Source organism: Melozone crissalis, unplaced genomic scaffold (assembly GCF_028551555.1).
Source record: "Melozone crissalis strain CALT ecotype California unplaced genomic scaffold, PUWL_Pcris_2 ptg000027l_1, whole genome shotgun sequence".
NCBI classification, from domain to species: domain Eukaryota; kingdom Metazoa; phylum Chordata; class Aves; order Passeriformes; family Passerellidae; genus Melozone; species Melozone crissalis.
Window position 1 is genome coordinate 38192674 of NW_026535805.1, and position 19680 is coordinate 38212353.

Sequence of the window (19680 nt, forward strand, 5' to 3'; positions counted from 1 at the left end):
CCTTTGGATTAGGGTCATCTTTTCATAGATTTTTACTACTAGATTTCCTTTCAAACTCCATAATTTTCCTCTGCAATCTCCCATTTTTCAATGAAAGACTTCTCTTTGCTGATGACATCAAGGTTGATTAGAATTCATTGCATTATTCTTAGAGATTTTCAGTATTTAAAATAATTATTAAATGTAAAAATAAATATTAAATCATTAATTTACCTCCTATGTAATGCTGAAAGTCTCAGAAAAATGTGCTGATAATTTTCTGTTGTGATGAGTGCAAGAAAAAGATGCTTGTCTATGTGTCTTTTCTGATAAAATATTCTAAAATTTTCAGCTTGTGGTTAGCCCTGTAATGTGTGGAGGTCTTCTTTACTTATGTATTATATTAGCTCAAGTTTGTATTTAAAACAACATGCCTTAAAAAGTGAAACCAAGCTTGCTTACAATAATATGTAGTTGAATAAACTGCACAAGATTTATTTTTTTTTACAAGGAGGTAATGACCCCTTGGTAATTAATCATTTAATTTGAAGACAAAAATAGAAGTGCATTCACAGGATATGTTTTAAATATTAATTGCTTCAGCTCTTAGTCTCCATAGCTGGATTTTCAGCAATATTAAATGTTTTGCAGTGGCTAATTATGATGCTTTTTGGATAATTTTGATGCTGTAGTGTTACCATGTAATGTTTAATGCTTTAATCTTTTTGAAGCACAGAATATTTTTCAGTTGTTTTGTGCTGCAATTGGCTGTAATTGGTTGGTTTTGTCTCCTGCAGAATGATCTGAAGCTCATGTTTACATCGGTGGCTGATAACAAATATTTACTTCTACAGAAATTAGCAGAGGCAGCTGACAGACCAGAAACAGAACAAATGCAGGTACTACCACATATCTGTCACTCGGGGAGAGGGGAGGAGATAAAGTTTTTATCCAAAGAATAAATGGACTCTAGAGAACAGTTCCTTTAAATGGGAGAACATACGGGTTCACATTAAGTATAGGAAAATGTCCAAGAGTGTAGTACACATATTTAAAAGTAAATAAAATGAAAAGTCACAACAAAAAAAAACCTAGCAAAAGTGTCTCTCTCATCTCCCAGCTGACCTAGTACCTACTTATGTTTATACTGGGCAGTATTTGAAAAGAGAAAACTTCAATAAACAAAAAAGCCCAGAGTTTTGCTAAATTGTTTGACTATTAAACTTTATTAAGAACCAAAGGCACTTTGCCGCTCACTGGTTTTTAGTGATGTCTTTAATGTAACGCATTTTAATTTAGGCAGTAATTATTATTTCTTTATCAGGAATGGCCTCAAGAATAATCAATTACTTATATGAAAAAGTGTATCCTGTTTTCTTGTTTCTGTTTTGCCAATGAGAAAAATGAATAGAGTATGCTAAGGTGTACTTCTTATAGATATTTCTTGTTAGTGACATCTGGTGCCAGCAGGTGTCTAAGTGGAAGAAACTTACCCTTCAGTTAAACAGAAATACTCGACTTTATATACCTGACATTCCAATTTTGAAGGAGTTTACAACTCCTGTATTAAAAAGAGAGGTCGCACTATGTCTTTCTTTTCTATCTTTTGTGATGCCAAGCATTAGCAAAAACATATTTCCAGTATTATTAATTTAACCAGCTAGGAAAACAATGTGTCAACAAAAGCAAGTGAAATTATTTGTTGCAGAAAATCTCCTTTGGCTGATAAAACATTCAAATTTAAAAGCGTTGCTGCTTGTTCAATATGTGGTTAGGAAAGTAAAAGTAAGACTCTTAATCAGCCTGGTTGACTTCAGTTGCATGAAGTGGAAGTTTAGTGACTGTATTGTGCAAACTCCATGCTGCTGAAAGGCAGGAGTCCTACTTCACATACATAGTTTAAAATATTTGAATAGGAAGTTTCCAGAAAGGGCCTCAACAAAGCACTTTAAGTACAGGAATCTACCTCACACTTTTAATTTTTTTATAATCTGCAGCAGACACCTAGGGAAGCTTGTAGCTTCCTCTGGAAAAACTCATCACCTTCAGACACTTGCAGGTACCAATCTGTGTTCTTAAGTTGTAGTTTTCCAAGTGCAAAAGGGGCGGTACAGGTAATTTTAGCCTTATTCCAGGCTTGAAAGGGCACAGAGCTCTTTGCATTCATACGTGGGTTCTGCTGTGATGATTGTTTGCTTGACGCTCAGAGATGACAGGAATGACTGTTAATAAAAAAAAAAAAATAAATGACATTGTCACATTAAAAAAATTATTTTGGGCCCCTACTGTATAATTAAAAGCATGGAAATTCATAGCTATGTTTGGTGTAAAAAATACTAAGCATAGTATTTTATATGATACTAAAACAGCTTGTTATTATAAAGTAATAATGATATGCTTATTTAACTTTAAGAAAAAAACTAGACTCTCCCCACTTTTAATTAATAAATTTCCTTCATAGCATCCTTTACAATTTCAGCACATTGAAGGTGTGATTAGTTCTTAGCAGAAAAAAATCTGATCATAGGTCAGCTACACTACTGTTGAAACTTAAAACTAAGCAATGTAATTTTCATATACAGGTCATACTGGAGGCAGAAGATGGTTTAAAGGAACTAGATACTGGAATCAGTGAATTAAAGAAGCGTATAGACAAGCTACAAATTGACCAACCTTCTGTACAAGAGCTGTCTAAGATCCAGGTATGGTTCATTAGTTTCATCCTAAACCTGTCCATCCTATCACATTTCTCACCTATAATATCAAAGGAATGCTTCTTTTTATTGTTCATCAAGCAGTTTAGGAAATGGGATTTTAAGACATTTCAGTATGTATAAAAGATTATGTTCTCTCTGGTTCACCTTGTTTTAAAATTTTGTTCCTCTTCAGATTTTCTAACATCTCTGATATTATCAGTATTAATTGTAATAATTTACAAAACCATGTTTTCTGTCAGCTCTCATCCACTCCCTTTTCACACAGATGACACGAAGCATGTAAACATAAATTTGTCTGCTGAAAGCTCATCCCTGTTCTCACCAGAGTCTCATGATCTGTGGTTTAGTACTGTCTCACATGTGTCATTCAAAGCAGGAAGGTGGTAAAGGAGGACAGAGAGTGAAGTGAGACCTGAAACTGGAAATGTTCCGCTTTTGCAAGAACACCTCTCATGTCAATACATGTGGGCAATTGATCCACATCTTCTCTAAACATGTTGAAAGTTCTTTTTTAGCAGTTTGGCTGATGCAGGGGAATATTTGAGGAAATATCAAGGAGAAGGTTTATGAATGAATTTTACCATTTACAATAGCATAATAATAATAAATTGGAAGCAAATAAAACAGCTGAAACTGGACCATAAACTTACTAAACCAACTAGATAGTGATATCAACTAAAAATAACTGAGTAAGAAATAAATCACTAAGAAATGTGTCTCTATCCTTTTGGTCTTAGCACCTCCTCTTGATTTGTTTGGTGGTTTTTTTGCTTTTTTTTTTCTCTCAGTTTATGTGCCATTATGTTTTCCCTCTCCTTCATTTCAGTTTTTAGAAAAGCCTTTCTTTGGCTTTTTCTGACAGTTTTGCTTCTCACAAAATTCTGTTTAAGGCTAGGAGAGCCAGCTGCAGTCTGAGGGTGGGCACTTTGTTGTAGCACTGGATGATCGTAGAGGTATTTTGGTTGTTGGAATGTCTTATATACATCAAAAGTATGGGCTTGTTTTGGTTTTTACAGTAAGTTGTATGTATCTTGCTTGCTACCAGTAAGATTCTGGGGGAGGAGAAGGAAGCAAACCTGACTTTGAAATGCCTATGGTCTGTATCCATGGTGGAATCCCTGCAATTCTCTGCATTATAAAAAGTAAAATGAATACAGCATCTGCATTGCACGGTAGTCACTGCCTTTTGATGCATTAAGCCAAATCTTTGCTACTTATATGAGCCTTTGGAATTCTGCTATTTTTTCCCCAAATGCATGTACTTTAAAGAGTTGCAGGTCTTGCTTATTTTTTCTGTCTTTAAATGGTGAGTTAATTTATCAATGAAGTCAGTATATCTGCAAACCCTTTTTGATCTGGAAATAAATGTTATTCTGAGAGAGCAGGGCCAGTAAGGTTGCTTCTAGAAAGACCTATAAGGTTGAAATAAGAATCACCATTGGTGCCCTTTGCCCCCCAGGATAAGTATGATGAGCTGCTGATGATCATTGGATCCAGGCGGAGTGATCTGAATCAGAATATGGCTCTGAAGAGGCAGTATGAGCGGGCTTTTCAGGACCTGGCTGACCTGGTAGAAACAGGCCAAGAAAAAATGGCTGGTGACCAGAAAATGATTGTTTCTTCCAAGGAAGAGGTTCAGTCACTACTTGAAAAACATAAGGTAAGAAATCAGGACTTATTTCAGGACTCGTAATGACTGTAAGCTTCCTGTCATGCTTGAGTCCCAGTGGGAAACTAAGAACCACACAGCTGCTTCCTCCTTATGTGTTCCTTCATTGAGGAGAAGGAGAATCAGAAAGAAATGGTAAGCCTTGTGGATTGAGAGATGAATACTAATACTAATAGCACTAATAGTAAAAATAATCGCAATAGTCAATATAACTGTAATGGAGAGAGAGAAATAAACACAAGAGAAATAAATAAATGGTGTACAGTGCAGTTGTTCACCACCTCCTGACCAATAGCCACCCTGTCCCAAAGAAGAAATCAGCAGCTTTCAGACAGCTCCCCCAAGATTATATATTGAACATAATGCTCTATTGTATGGAATATCCCTTTGGCCTGTTCAGGTCAGCTGTCCTGACCATGGTCCCTCCAGGCTCCTCATGCACCTCCTCACTGGCAGAGCAAGGGAAGCTGAAAAGTCCTTGACTTGGAGTAAACCCTACTCAGCAACAAACAGAACATCAGTGTGTCATCAACATTATTCCCCTAGTAAAGCCAAAACACTTTGCTGTACCAGCTACTAAGAAGAAAATTAACTCTATCCCAGCTGAAATCAGGACACTTACGAAAAGCAAATTGCTAACCTTCTGTTCCTAAAAGTTCAGGTACTTTTCAGAACAGTGGGCCAGACTGTATTTTAAATTGGACCCAGTGAACTGTTCTGACAGACTGAGTTTCAAATGCTTTGTTGAAGGTGAACCCAGATAGATTGCATGTTCTTCATTAATCTAATAACAAGTTCCTGGTATTGTCCTGTCATGTCACCTAGCCATTTCATCCCCCACTCCATTTATTTTCAACAGAAATTTACATTTGGTAATAGCACCCACAAATAGGACAAGTATTTTCCACATTTTCATTAGGCAGAAATTTTTGGGGTTGTTTATCTGATTTAAGGTGGTTTTGTTTATGGAATGAGGGTCAGGATGGAATTTGTGTGGAAAGAATGACTCCTTTCTTTGAATAGACCATTGTCCTCTTTAAATTATGTTGGATTTCATGAAATGTTGTGAAGTGAAAGGTTTACCTTATTCTATGTAGATGCTTGATTGTACTGCTTATGTCCTAAAATGTTCTTTTAGTGATAATGAATTAAGTAATAATTGCACCTTCTTTTTTCTATTCTTCCCCCTCACATCTGAATTTTTCAGGAATATTTTCAAGGGTTGGAGTCGCACATGATCCTGACAGAAACACTTTTTAGAAAGATGAGTAGCCTTGCCCTCTTGAAGGAAACACAGTCACATTCAGAGATAATGACACGAGCTTCAGCTGTATTAAAGCTGGCTCATAAACGAGGTGTGGAGCTGGAATACATTCTAGAGGTGAGAATTTCTGTGGCCTTTTCTATACTTCCATTCTGATCAGCCACCAGCATATTCTGTAATGCTGATTTCCTGTGCTTGGACAGAATTGATGAGCATCAGTCCATTTTGTCATACACACAAAGCACTGATAGACTATATGCAGTCTTGTCTGTTTAACTGTTGTGACCTTCAGGTGGCACAAGTTGTATTCCTCTAAGTCTGAAGAGCTTAGCTTTAGCTGGTTAAGGAGAGCATGACAGTTTTATCCATGTGTTGTTACCAAAAGTTGAGCTTGGCACAGGGATGATGTCTTTTTGCAGGGTCACTGAACATTTGTACTGTTTTTTCTGTACTTTCACAACCACATAGCTAGCTGTAGGACTTCAAATTAAAAAAAAAAAAGTAATAAAATTTCTAGATACCCAGATTCACCATATACATGGATAATTTGTGCTTGTAGACCTGGATGCATCTGGATGAAGATTACCAGGAACTCACCAGACAGCTGGAGTCTGTTGAAGGAAACATCCCCATTGTTGGGTTGGTAGAAGAGACAGAGGACAGGCTTACAGACCGGATTACACTTTTTCAGGTTGGTGCTTTGTAGACATTCTCTGCAGAAAAGAGAGGTTGAAGGGATCTCTGACAGTCATCTATTCCAGCCTCCCACTTGAAGCATTACAGTTGTCACAGGCTGGATCAGCAACAGCTTTGGAAACTTCAAAAGTAGGAGATCCTGCAGCTGACCAGGGGAGCAGTTGCTGCACAAAGACCTACTATAAAAGGTTTTCTGTAATGTCCAGTCAGTAACATCAACTTTCAGCTTGTCACCATTGTCCTTTTTATATTGTGTGGCACTACTGAGAAGAATTTACCTCTATCATCTTTTTAATTTTAACACAAACAGCTATAGATCTTTGTTAGACTGGCCTTTGGCCTCCTGTCAATCTAAAGCAAGCACGTTTCCCACAGCCTCTTAGTGAAGGATATATGCTCTAGGACCCTAAATAACTCAGTTCTACACCTGACTACTTACTTCTTCCTTAGCTCAGTGAGAGATGGGGCAGAGCACAGTCTAATGGAGTAGATTTGGCCTCATCAGCACCACCTAGATGAGGATAATGAAATAACTTAATCTAGTTTTCACAGTTCTATTATAGGCCTGTGCTGTGGATTGCCTGATAAGCTGCCAGGTTAAATACACAACCAGTTTTCTTCCTGACCTGTACTGAGATATGCAGCTGGTCAGCCCAAGGTGCAGACATTGGATTTCTTCAGCCTTCCAAGGTTTCTGCTGTCTCCAGCCTCAAGTTTAGTAGAGTCCCTGGAATCAGTCTGCCATTTTTTGTCCCAACCACTCTCCCTACATTAGTGTCGTCCACAGATTTACTGAGGGAATGCTGACTGCCATGATCCATGCCATTAAGATGTTGAAGTTGTTTGGGTTAAAATATTAGTAATCTCTGGAGTACTCTGCCCATTGCAACCTGCCAGCCAGGCATCATGATGCTTTGATCACTAGCATTGAGACTGGTAATGCAGCTCATTTTCAGCCCACCAAACAGTCCATTTATCCAGCCTGAGTTCTCTCTGCTGCTGGAGGAGGGTTCAGTGGGAGATGGTGTCAAAGGCCATGCTGAAGTCAGTCTGATCCACAGAAACAGTAATTTTGTTATAAAAGGCTGTTAGTGAGTATTAAGCTAAGTATTCCTGGTCGTCTCTTGGTCCTTTTTGTCACTGTAAACGGAATCCAGGAGGATGTGCTCCATGATCTTTCCAGAGAGCCAGGTGAGGCTGAGCAGCCTGTGGTTCCTCAAACTTCCTTCTTCCCCAAATGCAACCAGTAGTTCAAATACAGTATTTCTACCACATCCTGTTTCTTTGGTCTGGTGTTTTGTTTTTGTCTCCTCATACTTAGTTGGGGTTTTTCCATTCTCTTTTTGTTTTACAGAAAAATGTCTGTCAAATTTTTCTTGAAAATTGACTTTGTGTTGTTTTCTTTTTGGTTATTTTACCAGACAGCTTTCTGCTTTTCATATGGTATGAGGACAATTTAAGCAATCTGTTGTTTGGTTGTTTTGGTTTTGTTTGATGCTAGGCATTGTTTGTGTTTGTCCTGACCCTAAATTAGTTTTCTTCTTTTATTTTTCTTTTCACTAACATAAACTATGTTGTTCAAATCTAGATTCTTGTATTCTTATATGTCGTAGATTCTATTAATTGGCCACATTTAGCTTTAAAATCCATCATAATAAATTTATTATTATCTTAGAATTTTTTAAGCCTCTGTCTAGGAATTTTTTTGTGTATTTGTTATGAATAAATACACAGACTCACAAACATATAAAGGTAATTTTTTAAAATCTATTAAAAACTCTATTTTTGTGAAAGAGGAAATGAGAGTGATAGAAAGTTCATGTACTCACTATAAGATTGGTCGTTTTGAGCCTTTTATAATCAGATTACTTTCCTCAGATCTGAAAAATGGGAATGCATGTGCATTTTCCAGTCAAACTTATACCAACGTACAGATGTTTTTAAAATCCATACTCTTTGGGTAATGATAGTGGAATTCAACAGGTATATTTGCCCACATATGCAAATTCTTTAGTCATCCACAAGTCTTCATTTAAATTTAATCTGTCTCATTTTGGGTAATAGTATTAACATCCTGTCCTTTCTCATCATCTTTTTTTGCTTTCTTGTGCAATAAAAATTGGTCTCTGTGTTCAGGGATTTGGATGGATGAGGTGATCTTCTGCTTTGTAGCCATGAAGAGCAGGAGGGTAAATCAGTCAAAGAGTGAGATATCCAGAGATCTGAAGATAGGCATTGGAATGGCTGAAGAGGGAACCACTGTTAATAATTTATAATAATTTATATTGGATATCTTAACATTCATTGCAGTAGATGGTAGGTTTTCAGCAGGTGGTAAAGTTCCAGTGTTTTAATCAATTTCTATCAGAAAGGGTGTTGTCCCACAAAGATTCTTTTCAAGTTCAGAAGATCTACACAAAGAAGGAGTTCATCATAAGGAGGAACCAATGGACATACTGACTTGATTGGGTTTGTGACAACTTTTTCAGCTTTTGAGCAGATTACCTGCATGATGGTTCTTGGGGAGATCTAGAGCTGGAGCAGAGAAAAATTTGATGTTCTGTGGTGAGATTGCATATGCAACAAATTGCAGTAAAAGGAAACTAAATGTTGAGAAAGTATGGTAGCAGAGACCTGCAGTTATCTAACCATGTCCTCTGTCATTACAGCATCTGAGATCCAACCTGACTGAATACCAGCCTAAATTATACCAAGTGCTAGATGATGGGAAGAGGCTCCTTTTTTCTGTTAGCTGCTCAGAACTCGAAGGTCAGCTGAACCAACTAGGAGAACGCTGGTTAAGTAACACCAGCAAAGTCACCAAGGAGCTTCACAGGCTGCAGACAATACTGAAGCACTGGACAAGGTAATGCTGATGTAATGGTAAATACAAAGTTATTCACCTGTGCTTTTCAGTCAAAGCCATTCTGGACCCAAACATATTTGATTCAACATTTAAAAGAAAGTACTTTGAGATGTACATCATAGTTTGACTACTCTTCTGTTCCATAGAACATACTCTCTCATTTGTAATAAAAGATGTAGCAGATAAAAGCTGGTGCAAGGAAATCTGAAAATGCTTTCTTAGATGATTAATTCAGAAGCCCCGTATGCATACAGGTGTATAAGAAAAGTTGTGTGCTTCGCTGGGTAATGTGAGTTGCCTCTGCATGTTTTAGTGGATGCATTGCAACTTCTGGGTTCTTGTCTGTGTCACTGTATATATGGAAGGGAGCTTTTGGTACCTTACTAATGTTCATATGCTACTTTTGTAATTAATTATCTAGTAGGTATAAAAGTTTTGTCTATGAATCCCTGGCTAATGTGTGGACGCTCATATTCTGGTATCTCATTAGTTGCTTGGCATGTGAAATGATATGAAGATGGTTTCTGAAAAAAAAATTAATTTCTGCTCTGAGATACTTTTTTGTAAAGATTTAGGAAGACTGAGCCTTCTAATGGAAGAGAAAAGTCTCTTTATTTGCATTGGGTGGGATTGAAGCTTGTCCAAAGAGGTTTGGGACCTATTTACTGTCCTTCATTAAACTTTTTTATGAAGGCAAAACTCAAGCACTGTTAGAAATTAGTGGCTAAAATAGGAGCTTCCTGATACCATGCCTTCTGTAAAATTAAATTAAGTTTTTCTGAAATTTGATAAAATTAAAATTTCAAATCTTGCATTCAGTATCTTCCTCTAATACATAGAGGAAAGTCTGCTCAGTTGGAGGCAAGAGGTGGCGGTGACTGTTTCAGTCTTGTTTAAACATCTTGCCAGGTATCAGAGTGAATCAAATGAATTGACACAGTGGTTGCAATCTGCAAAGGAGCGACTTGAGTTTTGGAGCCAGCAGTCTTTGACTGTTCCTCAGGAACTCGAAACAGTCCGAGACCACCTGAACTCCTTCTTGGTAAGTTGTTTGTGAACCTGGGGCACCTATTTCTCTCCAATTACAATTAAACAGTTGATTAATTAAATGGTTACACTTCTTACCATTCATGAGTATGTAGGTAAGCTATTCTTCAGCTGGCGTGCATGCACATTAAGCACTTCTTTGCTGTATACAAGGATTGTAAATCTTGGGGATTCTGAAAACAGAAAATGGCTTTATGACCAAACACAATTTTTGTTCTAACTTACTCTGAAGCATAGCTGGTGAATGCTAATAGAAAGTACATATTTTAAAGGGAATGGAAGATATTCTTAGCTTTTGGGGGTTCTAAAACACTAAGTAAAATTAAAAAGTACTTAATTATTTCCACAAAAAATGCTTCTACTTACAGGAGTTTTCAAAAGAAGTGGATACTAAATCATCACAGAAATCTTCTGTCCTGAGTACTGGGAACCAACTCCTCAGGCTTAAGAAAGTAGATACAGCTACATTGCGTGCAGGATTGTCCCACATCGAAACCCAATGGACAGAGCTCCTCACACAGATCCCAGCAGTACAAGAGAAGCTGCACCAGGTAAGAAAGCCAGCAATGGCCTTTGATTCTAAGACTGTACAGATGGCACTGACTAGTTGCTTCCTTTCTGAGTTTGTCCATGTGAGGAAAGATAAGAAAAAAGTCATTCCTGTTTTACTGTGGGAAAGCTGACATTTAGTTTCAAATCCTGCTTGCCTAATACCCATCAGTGTTAGTTTCAGACTTTCATAGTTACATTTGTTAAATTTTAACTAAAGAGCAGGTGAAGATTTTTTTCAACACACCGGTAAGCTTTCTGGAAAAAAGCATTTAACATTCTTGTGCCCTGTCAGGTTTGGATAGTGGTTTTCTTCAAATTGAGTAGGTTAGGTTCAAGTCTGTGGAAGACAAAATAGATCTAAAAACATTATTGATTTTTGCTAGTATGTGTAGGCACAGGATGCTTTTGGTTGTGTAGTTTTGGGGTTTTAATGCTATAATACTGAATTTAGAGAATTATACTGGTTGAAAAGGGGCCTTAATATATAGTTGCTATCATTGTAAGCTGTTGCTTTAGTTTATGACTTAGAATGCTCTCAGAGTTAATAATAACTTTGTGATTTACGGGGAGAGAGGAAGGGTCCCAAATCTTAACTGAATCTGGGATGGTGGAAAGAAATAAAATGTTGTTCTATAGTTCTCTGAATTGTCTTGTAATGCAAAATATATATGTCCACCTAAAAATGTCATAGAGCATATTTTTGAATAATTAAATGCAGGCAAGCAGTACTCTATCTACTACTGAAACTGTGCTAATGCAAAGCAAGGAATTCTTATCCATTTTCTTTACAACGTGAGCTCTAAGTCTGTTATCTCAACAGCTCCAGATGGACAAAATTCCTTCTCGCCATGCCATCACTGAAGTTATGAGCTGGATTTCGCTGATGGAAAATATAATTCAGCAGGATGAAGAAAATATAAAAAATGTAGTAGGACAGAAGGCAATTCAGGGTTATGTCCAGAAGTACAAGGTACTGAGTGGCAATATTATTAATTTTCCTTTTGAATTTTCTCCATTGTTATCACAATTAAATATATACAAATATGTAAATTACAAGTGATTTAGGGAAAAAAAAATCACCAGCTTTTAGAGCGGTTGGAATTGTATGCAAGTTAGAACTGTGAAATATTTGATACTGTGGAAAAGAAGCCAAAATTACTTTTGGCTTACAAAAAACTGCTACAAAAAATTCTGCTGTTTACTTATGATGGGAATATAATTTTTAATATGCTTGCCTTAATTTTTAGGAAAATCCAAAGCAATATGCACATTATTAAACCTTATTGTATCTGCCAGAGTGAATGCAGTACTCCAGGCAGGGTCTCGCAAGAGCAGAGCAAAGGGGCAGAATCACCTCCCTCGAACTGCTGGCCACTTCTCTTTTGAAGCAGCCCACAATGTAGTTGGCCTTCTGGGCTGCAAGGGCACCCTGTTGGCTTACGTCCAGCTTTTTATCCATGAGAACTCTCAAATCCTTCTCTGCAGAGCTACCCTCAATGAGTTCATCTCTGCAGCCCAGGTGCAGCACCTTGTGCTTAGACTTGTTGAACTCCATGAAGTTCTCATGGGCCTAGTTCTCAAGTTTTCTGCTCTGCTTAGCTTCATGTCCTCTGCAGACTTGCTGAGGATACGTCTGATCTTACTGAGTCATTGATCAAGGTATTAAAGAGCACCAGTCCCAGAGTAGAGCCCTGAGGGACACCATTCATCACTGGTCTCCACCTGGACACAGAGCCATTGACCAAAGCCCTCTGGCTGCATCTACCGAGCCAAATCCCTGTCCACAGAATAGTCCACCCTTCAAACCCATGTCTCTCTACTTTAGAGATCAGAATGTCGTTTGGCACTCTGCCAAAAGCCTCACAGAATTCTACGTAGATGGCATCAGTCAGTCTTCTCTTGTTGACTGGTGCAGTCATTCCATAGAAGGCCACTGGATTGGTCAGGCACACTCTGCCCTTAGTAAAGCTGTTCTGGCTGTCTTGGATCTCATCCTTGGCTTGTATGTGTCTTAACATTGCTTCCATGAGCATCCGTTCCATGATCTTCCCAGACAAAGAAGTGAGGCTAACCAGTCTGTACTTCCCCAGATCTTCCTTTATTCCCTTTGTAAAGATAGGAGTGATGTTTTCCCTTTTCCAGTCATTGGGTATTTGCTTGACCACCATGACTTTTCAAATATGATGGAAAGTGGCTTGGCAACAGCATCAGTCAGCTCCCTCAGGACCCTGGGATGCATCTCATCAGGTCCCATAAACTTGAGCTTCATCAAGTGGTGCTGAACCCTCTCCTTTCTTACAGTGGGAGGGACTTGTCTTCTAATTCCTGCCCAATTGCTAAAAGACCCTTTTATACGGTGTGATAAAGATGTAGCTGTTGAACATTTTTCCTCTGTTTTGCAGGAAGGTGAGAAATTGTGGTGCTTATGTGCTGCTTTGTTTATTCAATTTTTTTTTCCTAGGGTTTCAAGATAGATTTAAATTGCAAACAGTTGACTGTCGACTTTGTGAACCAGTCAGTGCTACAAATCAGCAGCCAGGATGTTGAAAGTAAACGCAGTGACAAAACTGATTTTGCAGAACAGCTCGGAGCAATGAACAGACGTTGGCAGATCCTTCAAGGCCTGATAACAGAAAAGGTAAAGAAAAAAAACCTAGCTGCTCTGGAGTGAACTCTCAAAATGTGTAGAATAATAAGATAATAATGGTTGGAAGCCTCTGTAGGTCATCTAGGTCAATCTCCTGCTCAAACAGAGCTAACTTTACAGTTAGCTCAGAGGGGACTTGGTTAGCTGAATCTTGAAAATTTCCAAGGATAGATTCCACAGATTCTTCTGGGTAGCTGATTCATGCTTAACCACTCGGGTGGGGGACAAGTTTTTGTCTTGTTCCCAATAAGGATTTCCCATGTTGCAACTTATAATTGTTATGTCTTCCCCTTTTATTTGATATCCCCCAGAATAATCTGCCTGCACTTTCCCCATGCCTCCCTATAAGGATTGGACAGCACAGTGAGCTGATTCTTTTGCCCTCTTTTCCCCAAGTTGAATGAAGCCAGAGTTATTATTAATTCTATAAAAAATACTAGTTACAATTTAAATTTGAATGTATATACTGTTTTTAAATTCTGAAAGTACTGAATTCCAAGAAGGCACTACTGTGCATTGGTTTTCAATGATTTATATAACTGACCCACCAATAAAGATAATAGTATGAGAATGTATATACTAATTTTTCTTTGCAGATTCAGCTCTTGGAAAGTCTGCAGGAATCCTGGACAGAATATGAAAATAATGTGCAGTGCCTAAAAACTTGGTTTGAAACCCAAGAGAAGAAGCTGAAACAGCAACAAAAAATTGGAGACCAGGCTTCGGTGCAGAATGCTTTGAAAGACTGTCAGGTAATGTCTACTTATAAATAATAATGTTCTCTTTCCAGGAGTTTGAAACCACACTTGATAAATCCATATGAAATCTTCATATTGGTGAAATCAGTGACTCAACTCTTCCTGACCTCAGTAAAGGAGAGATTTCATTCCTAAGGTGCCAGCAATAAAAGAGGAGGAAGGAGCTGTAATGTTTCAAAGTTGCTTAAGACCAACTAAAGTCATCATTATTTCTACACTGGACATTTCAAAGCATGCCAGGCATACTGAACTAGAAGACTGTCAAAGGAAGATGTTGTCATATCTGTTCAGCAAGTCTTATGGGTTTTTTCTGCCTTTTCACTATCTTTCCTCCACACCCCACTTTTTTCCATTCTTTTTCCATTTCATATGTTCCACCTGACTATTCAGAGAAAAATTCTAGAACCCAAGGAAGTTTTAGGCATTCATTTAGAAACCTGGGTATTGTTTTTTTGTTGGGTTTTTTTTTCAAATATTTAACTATCCAGAAAAGGATAGAGAGTCATGATTATGATGTGCAAAGATGAGATGAGGCAAAATGCAGCTATACATAATGCACATAAGTTCAAAACCACCACAGTTTTTCACATGGAATTCATACAAGGATGACACAGCAGTGTTGTGGCTGTATAGGGTATCACAGTTTTCTCTGAACAGCTTACTCAGAGCAGCACATATATAAATAGTAGGAAGCTTACCTCTGGAGCTTTCAGGCCAGAGTTAAAGCTTGCAAGTATATAGGCAGAACAGATACTTCTGAATTTATAGACAAGGCCTCCACACAGTATCAGGCATCACATAATTTTTGTTCAAAATAATTTTGTCCTACCAGATACCATATAATAAATTTCACGCCAGATCAAATTAAAACTCCTTCAGGCCAACTAAATGCACAAAATCTTGGTCTTCTCATCCCCATGAAAGGGATTGAGGAAGTGTGTTTAAATTTATGTGTTTCTCCTGCATTAATTTAATTAATGGGACAAATATAATCTAGCATTCATCTCCTCACAAAGAGAACAGCTGTAAATTCAAATGAAATCTATAAAAGAATTTGCTATATATTCACCAGTACATTAAACCCATCTTTGTTTCTGTAAAGGCAAATAGGGTGGTTAGTCCAGATATGTTAGAGGTCAGATTTTTTTCTGAAATTGCTGACCTGAGTTTTCAATCTGTCTGAAGTGCTTAGTTTTAATTCACGTATCTTTATGGTTTCAGCACAATAAACCCATACAACTAAAGCAAGGGTAATTTAACATAGCCTGACATAATCAGCAGTCTGCTTGGCTGGAGTTCAAAGCTGAATCTGATTTATCACCTTTTTGGTTCCTTTTGGTCAGGGAAGTTAGCAAATACACTTGGGGAGTTAGTTATGAATGACAAGACTTTGATCAGCAGAGAAACAAATTGTTTAAGAAATAACTGTGTCAGACACTCCCAGATATCCAGTTTAACTAGTACAAAAGCTGGAGTTTATTTATTAACCAATGCTAGTTGCTGCTTGGCATCATATTAATAAGTGAAGTTAAACTTTTTTTTTCCAGTCAAATAATGCATCTTTAATTCAGTTATGAGTTTTAAATTATGAATAAAAAAGCCCTTTTCCAAGAGAACCAGAAATATTTGCTGGTCTTGGCATTTGAAACCTTTGCCTCTTCTGAATTTTGGAACAACATTGTATAGAGTTAGATTATTTTTTTCAGTGCAAAAATGCACTTTTTGGAAAGTCAAATTTATTATGTTCAACTTTGAAGTGTTTGTGTTGTTGTCAACTGGTTAAAAATGACATATATGTCTGGCAGCACTCTGGAACAAGGTCATGGCCAGATTTGAGGAAATGTGAAGTAATACAGGAGAAAAAAGGCTGAGAATAAATAGTGCTGCAAAAATGCTCTCACAAATATGTATATAGACAAAAGTGTGTCATATTTGTGCAGGGATAAATTCTATTTATTCCAAAAACTTTCCCAACTGTCTACAGTGTAAAGTCTCTTATGGCAGTGGTTCGATTGTTGTGTTTTGGGATTCAGAGGGAGTGAAATTTATGGAAAGACATGAGGTTTCAGGTTGACCAGAGTTCTGTTGTATTCTTTTCTTTCTCTGTTGATCTGTTTCTCTCAGTGAGGAGAGGCTTGCCTAAAATGACAAAATAACCTGAGATCACATGGTGTGCTAGTAAATGTAGGGCTAACACAAGGTTGTAATCACCTCACAGTCTGCTTTCTGTATCATACTCACAGGTGAACACAAATCTATGCTGGCCTGAAGCCTGCAAGCCTTACTGCCCCACTCTGCTCAGACTCAGTGTTTGTGCTGCCTGAAGCCCCAGAGCTTCCCATATGAGTCAGAGCAATGCAGGACTTACATTGATCTGCCTGCACCATGCTGTGAAATTATATAGGTAGTTTCCCAGCTAGGAATGGCTCTTTTCAAGGAATTTTCTATTCTTACAAGAGAGCAGAAAATTATACAGAAGTTTTTTGTAGAGTATGTGCTTCTATTTAAACCAACAACAAACTGCCAGACTTTAAAGGGAACATAAAATATTCAATGAAATTGCTGATGAGTTGTGAATGCCTTGAGAATGTAAAGTCAGCATATGCCAGCATGTTTCCTATTTTTTAAACTAGGAGATTATGGGCATCCTTTCTATATCAAGGTATTATTTAGTCAATTAAACTCAGGTATCTTTTTTCCTTTTTTTTTTTTTTTTTTAGGAATTAGAAGAATCAATAAGAACTAAGGAAAAAGAAGTAGAAAATGTAGAAAAGAGTGGTCTTTCTTTGGTACAGAACAAGAAAGAAGAAGTCTCTTCTGCTGTTATGAATACACTGCAAGAAATTAACCATTCCTGGGCCAATTTGGATCATATGGTAAAAGAATTCGTAAGGGGAAAAATTTCACCTCTAGGAATAAGGCATGGAGGAGAGGGAGAATTAACAGTTGCAGCTACTGGATTTCTTCTGTGTTGTAGGGGAAGAGATTCTGAGTCATGTCCCTCTTTCCATCTCTCTAGCCATCAATCCCCAAGTTTGTGTGTACACATACCACATGAAATGGGTATAATATTTCTTATTTCAACAATGATTTTAGTCATTGTAAGTGAAGCTTTTGAGATGCTTCCTGATATTTAGTGTAAAGGTACCAAATTTTTTTAGATTATTTTCAATCCCACAGGTCTCACAGAATAAGGAAGAGATCAGCGTTAATTTTCAACATTCAAATTCAGCATTGATCGACATTTGTCTGCCTTCTCAGAAGGAATGCAGTGTGTTATTCCTAGCCTCTCTGGTGATTTCCATAGGCTGATTTCCCTACCTTAGGGATATGTGTAGTCTCAAGGAACTTCCCTTGATCTGCTTTGGACCAAAGTAAAATTAATTTTGACATCTTTACTTTGGCCCTTCCATCCAGCCTTTATAAAATGAAATAGAACTTTAGGCTGTTCCCAGTGTAAACCCAACTGATGGTTGTAAAAAGTCTTCATTATCCAATAGGTTTAAAATTAGTCATTTAGGGCAAGAAACATGTGAGATCCCAAGGAAGAAAACTATTTAAACAAATCCCAAATAGCTTGAATGCTTTTAATTTACTTTTGTGTTTATTCCTCCCTCCTCCCAGGTTAGCCAGCTGAAGATATTGTTGCAATCTGTTCTTGATCAGTGGAGCATTTACAAAGTGGCTTATGAGGAACTGAACAGTTACCTGACAGAAGCCAGATACTCTTTGTCCCGTTTTTATCTTCTTACTGGTTCTCTGGAAGCTGTGAAAGTCCAAGTTGATAAACTTCAGGTGAAAAGAGTTAATTTTATCTGAAATTGCATGGATACAGATAACTGTAAGGTTTTGGCTTATAAGAAGAAGACATACTGGCACATTAAAATCACATGACATTAGGAGAACACATTGTAAACCAGCTCCTGCATGTTTCATTTTGCAGAAAAAATAATGTGGGATAGTTGTTTTCTTTTTAGATTTTTGACGTTCTTTGTAATTTTGAGCCATACCATCAAATTGTTACAAGTTTTTAAATCATGCTAATGGCCATAAAAACTAAAGGTTCTCGTGCTACATCATCTGGCTTCAGAGCTACTGGTGCATGTTGAGATCACATTTTTAGCCCCCCACTAACCCTGCAGTAGATTGATGATCAAAGAAAGTAATGTTCCAGGAGCTGAGACACTCACATGATCAAGTAATTTATCATTGTAAAAAAAAAGCATATTATTTACCATTGTAAAAAAATAGGGTATTTTTTTACAATTTACCATTGTAAAAAAAAGCATATTTATATTAAACAACTTATTTATATGAAGCACATGAAATCAAGTTTTTGTTCATAATCTAATGCAATTGGTGCATACTATTTTGAAATGCTTCTACATTGTGGAATTTTATTAACTCATGGTTTTGTTTCATTGTTATTCTGCATTAGAGCCTACAAGATGAATTGGAAAAACAAGAGAATAGTTTACAGAAATTTGGTTCTGTGACCAATGAGTTGTTGAAAGAATGTCATCCACCAGTGACTGAAACACTTACCAACACTTTGAAAGAAGTGAATATGAGGTAGAAGATGTCTTTGTGTTAAACTTTATTTTCAGTAGCAAATCTGTATTTATCCATTATCCAGTTTTCCATTATCCCTGTTTTTCTTATATTTTATTATTTTAAGTTCCTGGGGTTACGAGAGGTTTATTGGAACAGGCAGGATTATTCCTTCTGCCAAGGATTGAAGTAAAACTCTCATTTACTCATCATAATAAATGAAATACCTTCTCCAGTGAGCATTTGAGCATGAATGTTAGTAGTTTTACTCTGTGCTTCACTGCCAACCAAGATTTATAAATACCATCCTGGAAAATAATACTGCACTTGAAATTTGAGAACTTTATCTGAAAATTTTTTTTGCAGTGTTTCAATGGTTTGCATCAGCTTCCTCAAATTTTAGGTTGCTATTTCTATTTGTAGGAAGGGCATCATAGACAGAAAGATCTAAGCCCCTCACCAGTACCTTGGCAAACAGCTTCCCCAGCTTTGAATTCAGGCAAGAACTAGTAAAAGGCTTTACTCAGATACAGGAAGGGAGGATCCAGAAGAAAAAAGATAGTTTGGTGGAAAGCTGGGAATTTTTTTGAAAGCAAAATCACACTGAATTTATTTTAATCTGTGTTCAGTCCTGTCCTAGAAACTGGAAGTGGGAAGAGGGACTATTAAGATACCATAGAATTTAACAATTTCAGTGATGGCTGGCAGAATTTTTGCTCCAAAATCTTTGCTTTTCATCATATAATAATAATTGATAAATACTGTGATTTTCTTTGGTAAGGAAACAATTAGGCAGTTTGGTAACTACGACCACATTTGAGAAAGCATGTGTTCCTGGTTGCTATTAGAGAAGAAAATTCACTGGGAAGTTATTATAGAAAAGAATTCAAAGGGAGATTAGACATTTAATTGGATAATAGAAATATTAAGATTT

The 19680-nt window shown here is 37.1% G+C and overlaps 1 protein-coding gene across 17 annotated transcripts in view; it reads left to right on the forward strand.

The window, feature by feature from the left end:
- Window positions 1-19680, forward strand: part of SYNE1 (spectrin repeat containing nuclear envelope protein 1) — a 290057-nt gene that overhangs the window by 217304 nt on the left and 53073 nt on the right. For all 17 annotated transcript variants that reach the window (XM_054279435.1, XM_054279434.1, XM_054279440.1 and 14 more), the window contains 14 exons: window positions 777-878; window positions 2562-2681; window positions 4156-4356; window positions 5573-5746; window positions 6189-6320; window positions 8995-9191; window positions 10101-10233; window positions 10607-10789; window positions 11611-11760; window positions 13252-13428; window positions 14034-14189; window positions 16916-17071; window positions 17820-17990; window positions 18634-18767. In XM_054279435.1, coding sequence (XP_054135410.1) covers window positions 777-878; window positions 2562-2681; window positions 4156-4356; window positions 5573-5746; window positions 6189-6320; window positions 8995-9191; window positions 10101-10233; window positions 10607-10789; window positions 11611-11760; window positions 13252-13428; window positions 14034-14189; window positions 16916-17071; window positions 17820-17990; window positions 18634-18767 — 2186 coding nt within the window. The remainder of the gene's footprint in view (window positions 1-776; window positions 879-2561; window positions 2682-4155; window positions 4357-5572; window positions 5747-6188; window positions 6321-8994; window positions 9192-10100; window positions 10234-10606; window positions 10790-11610; window positions 11761-13251; window positions 13429-14033; window positions 14190-16915; window positions 17072-17819; window positions 17991-18633; window positions 18768-19680) is intronic.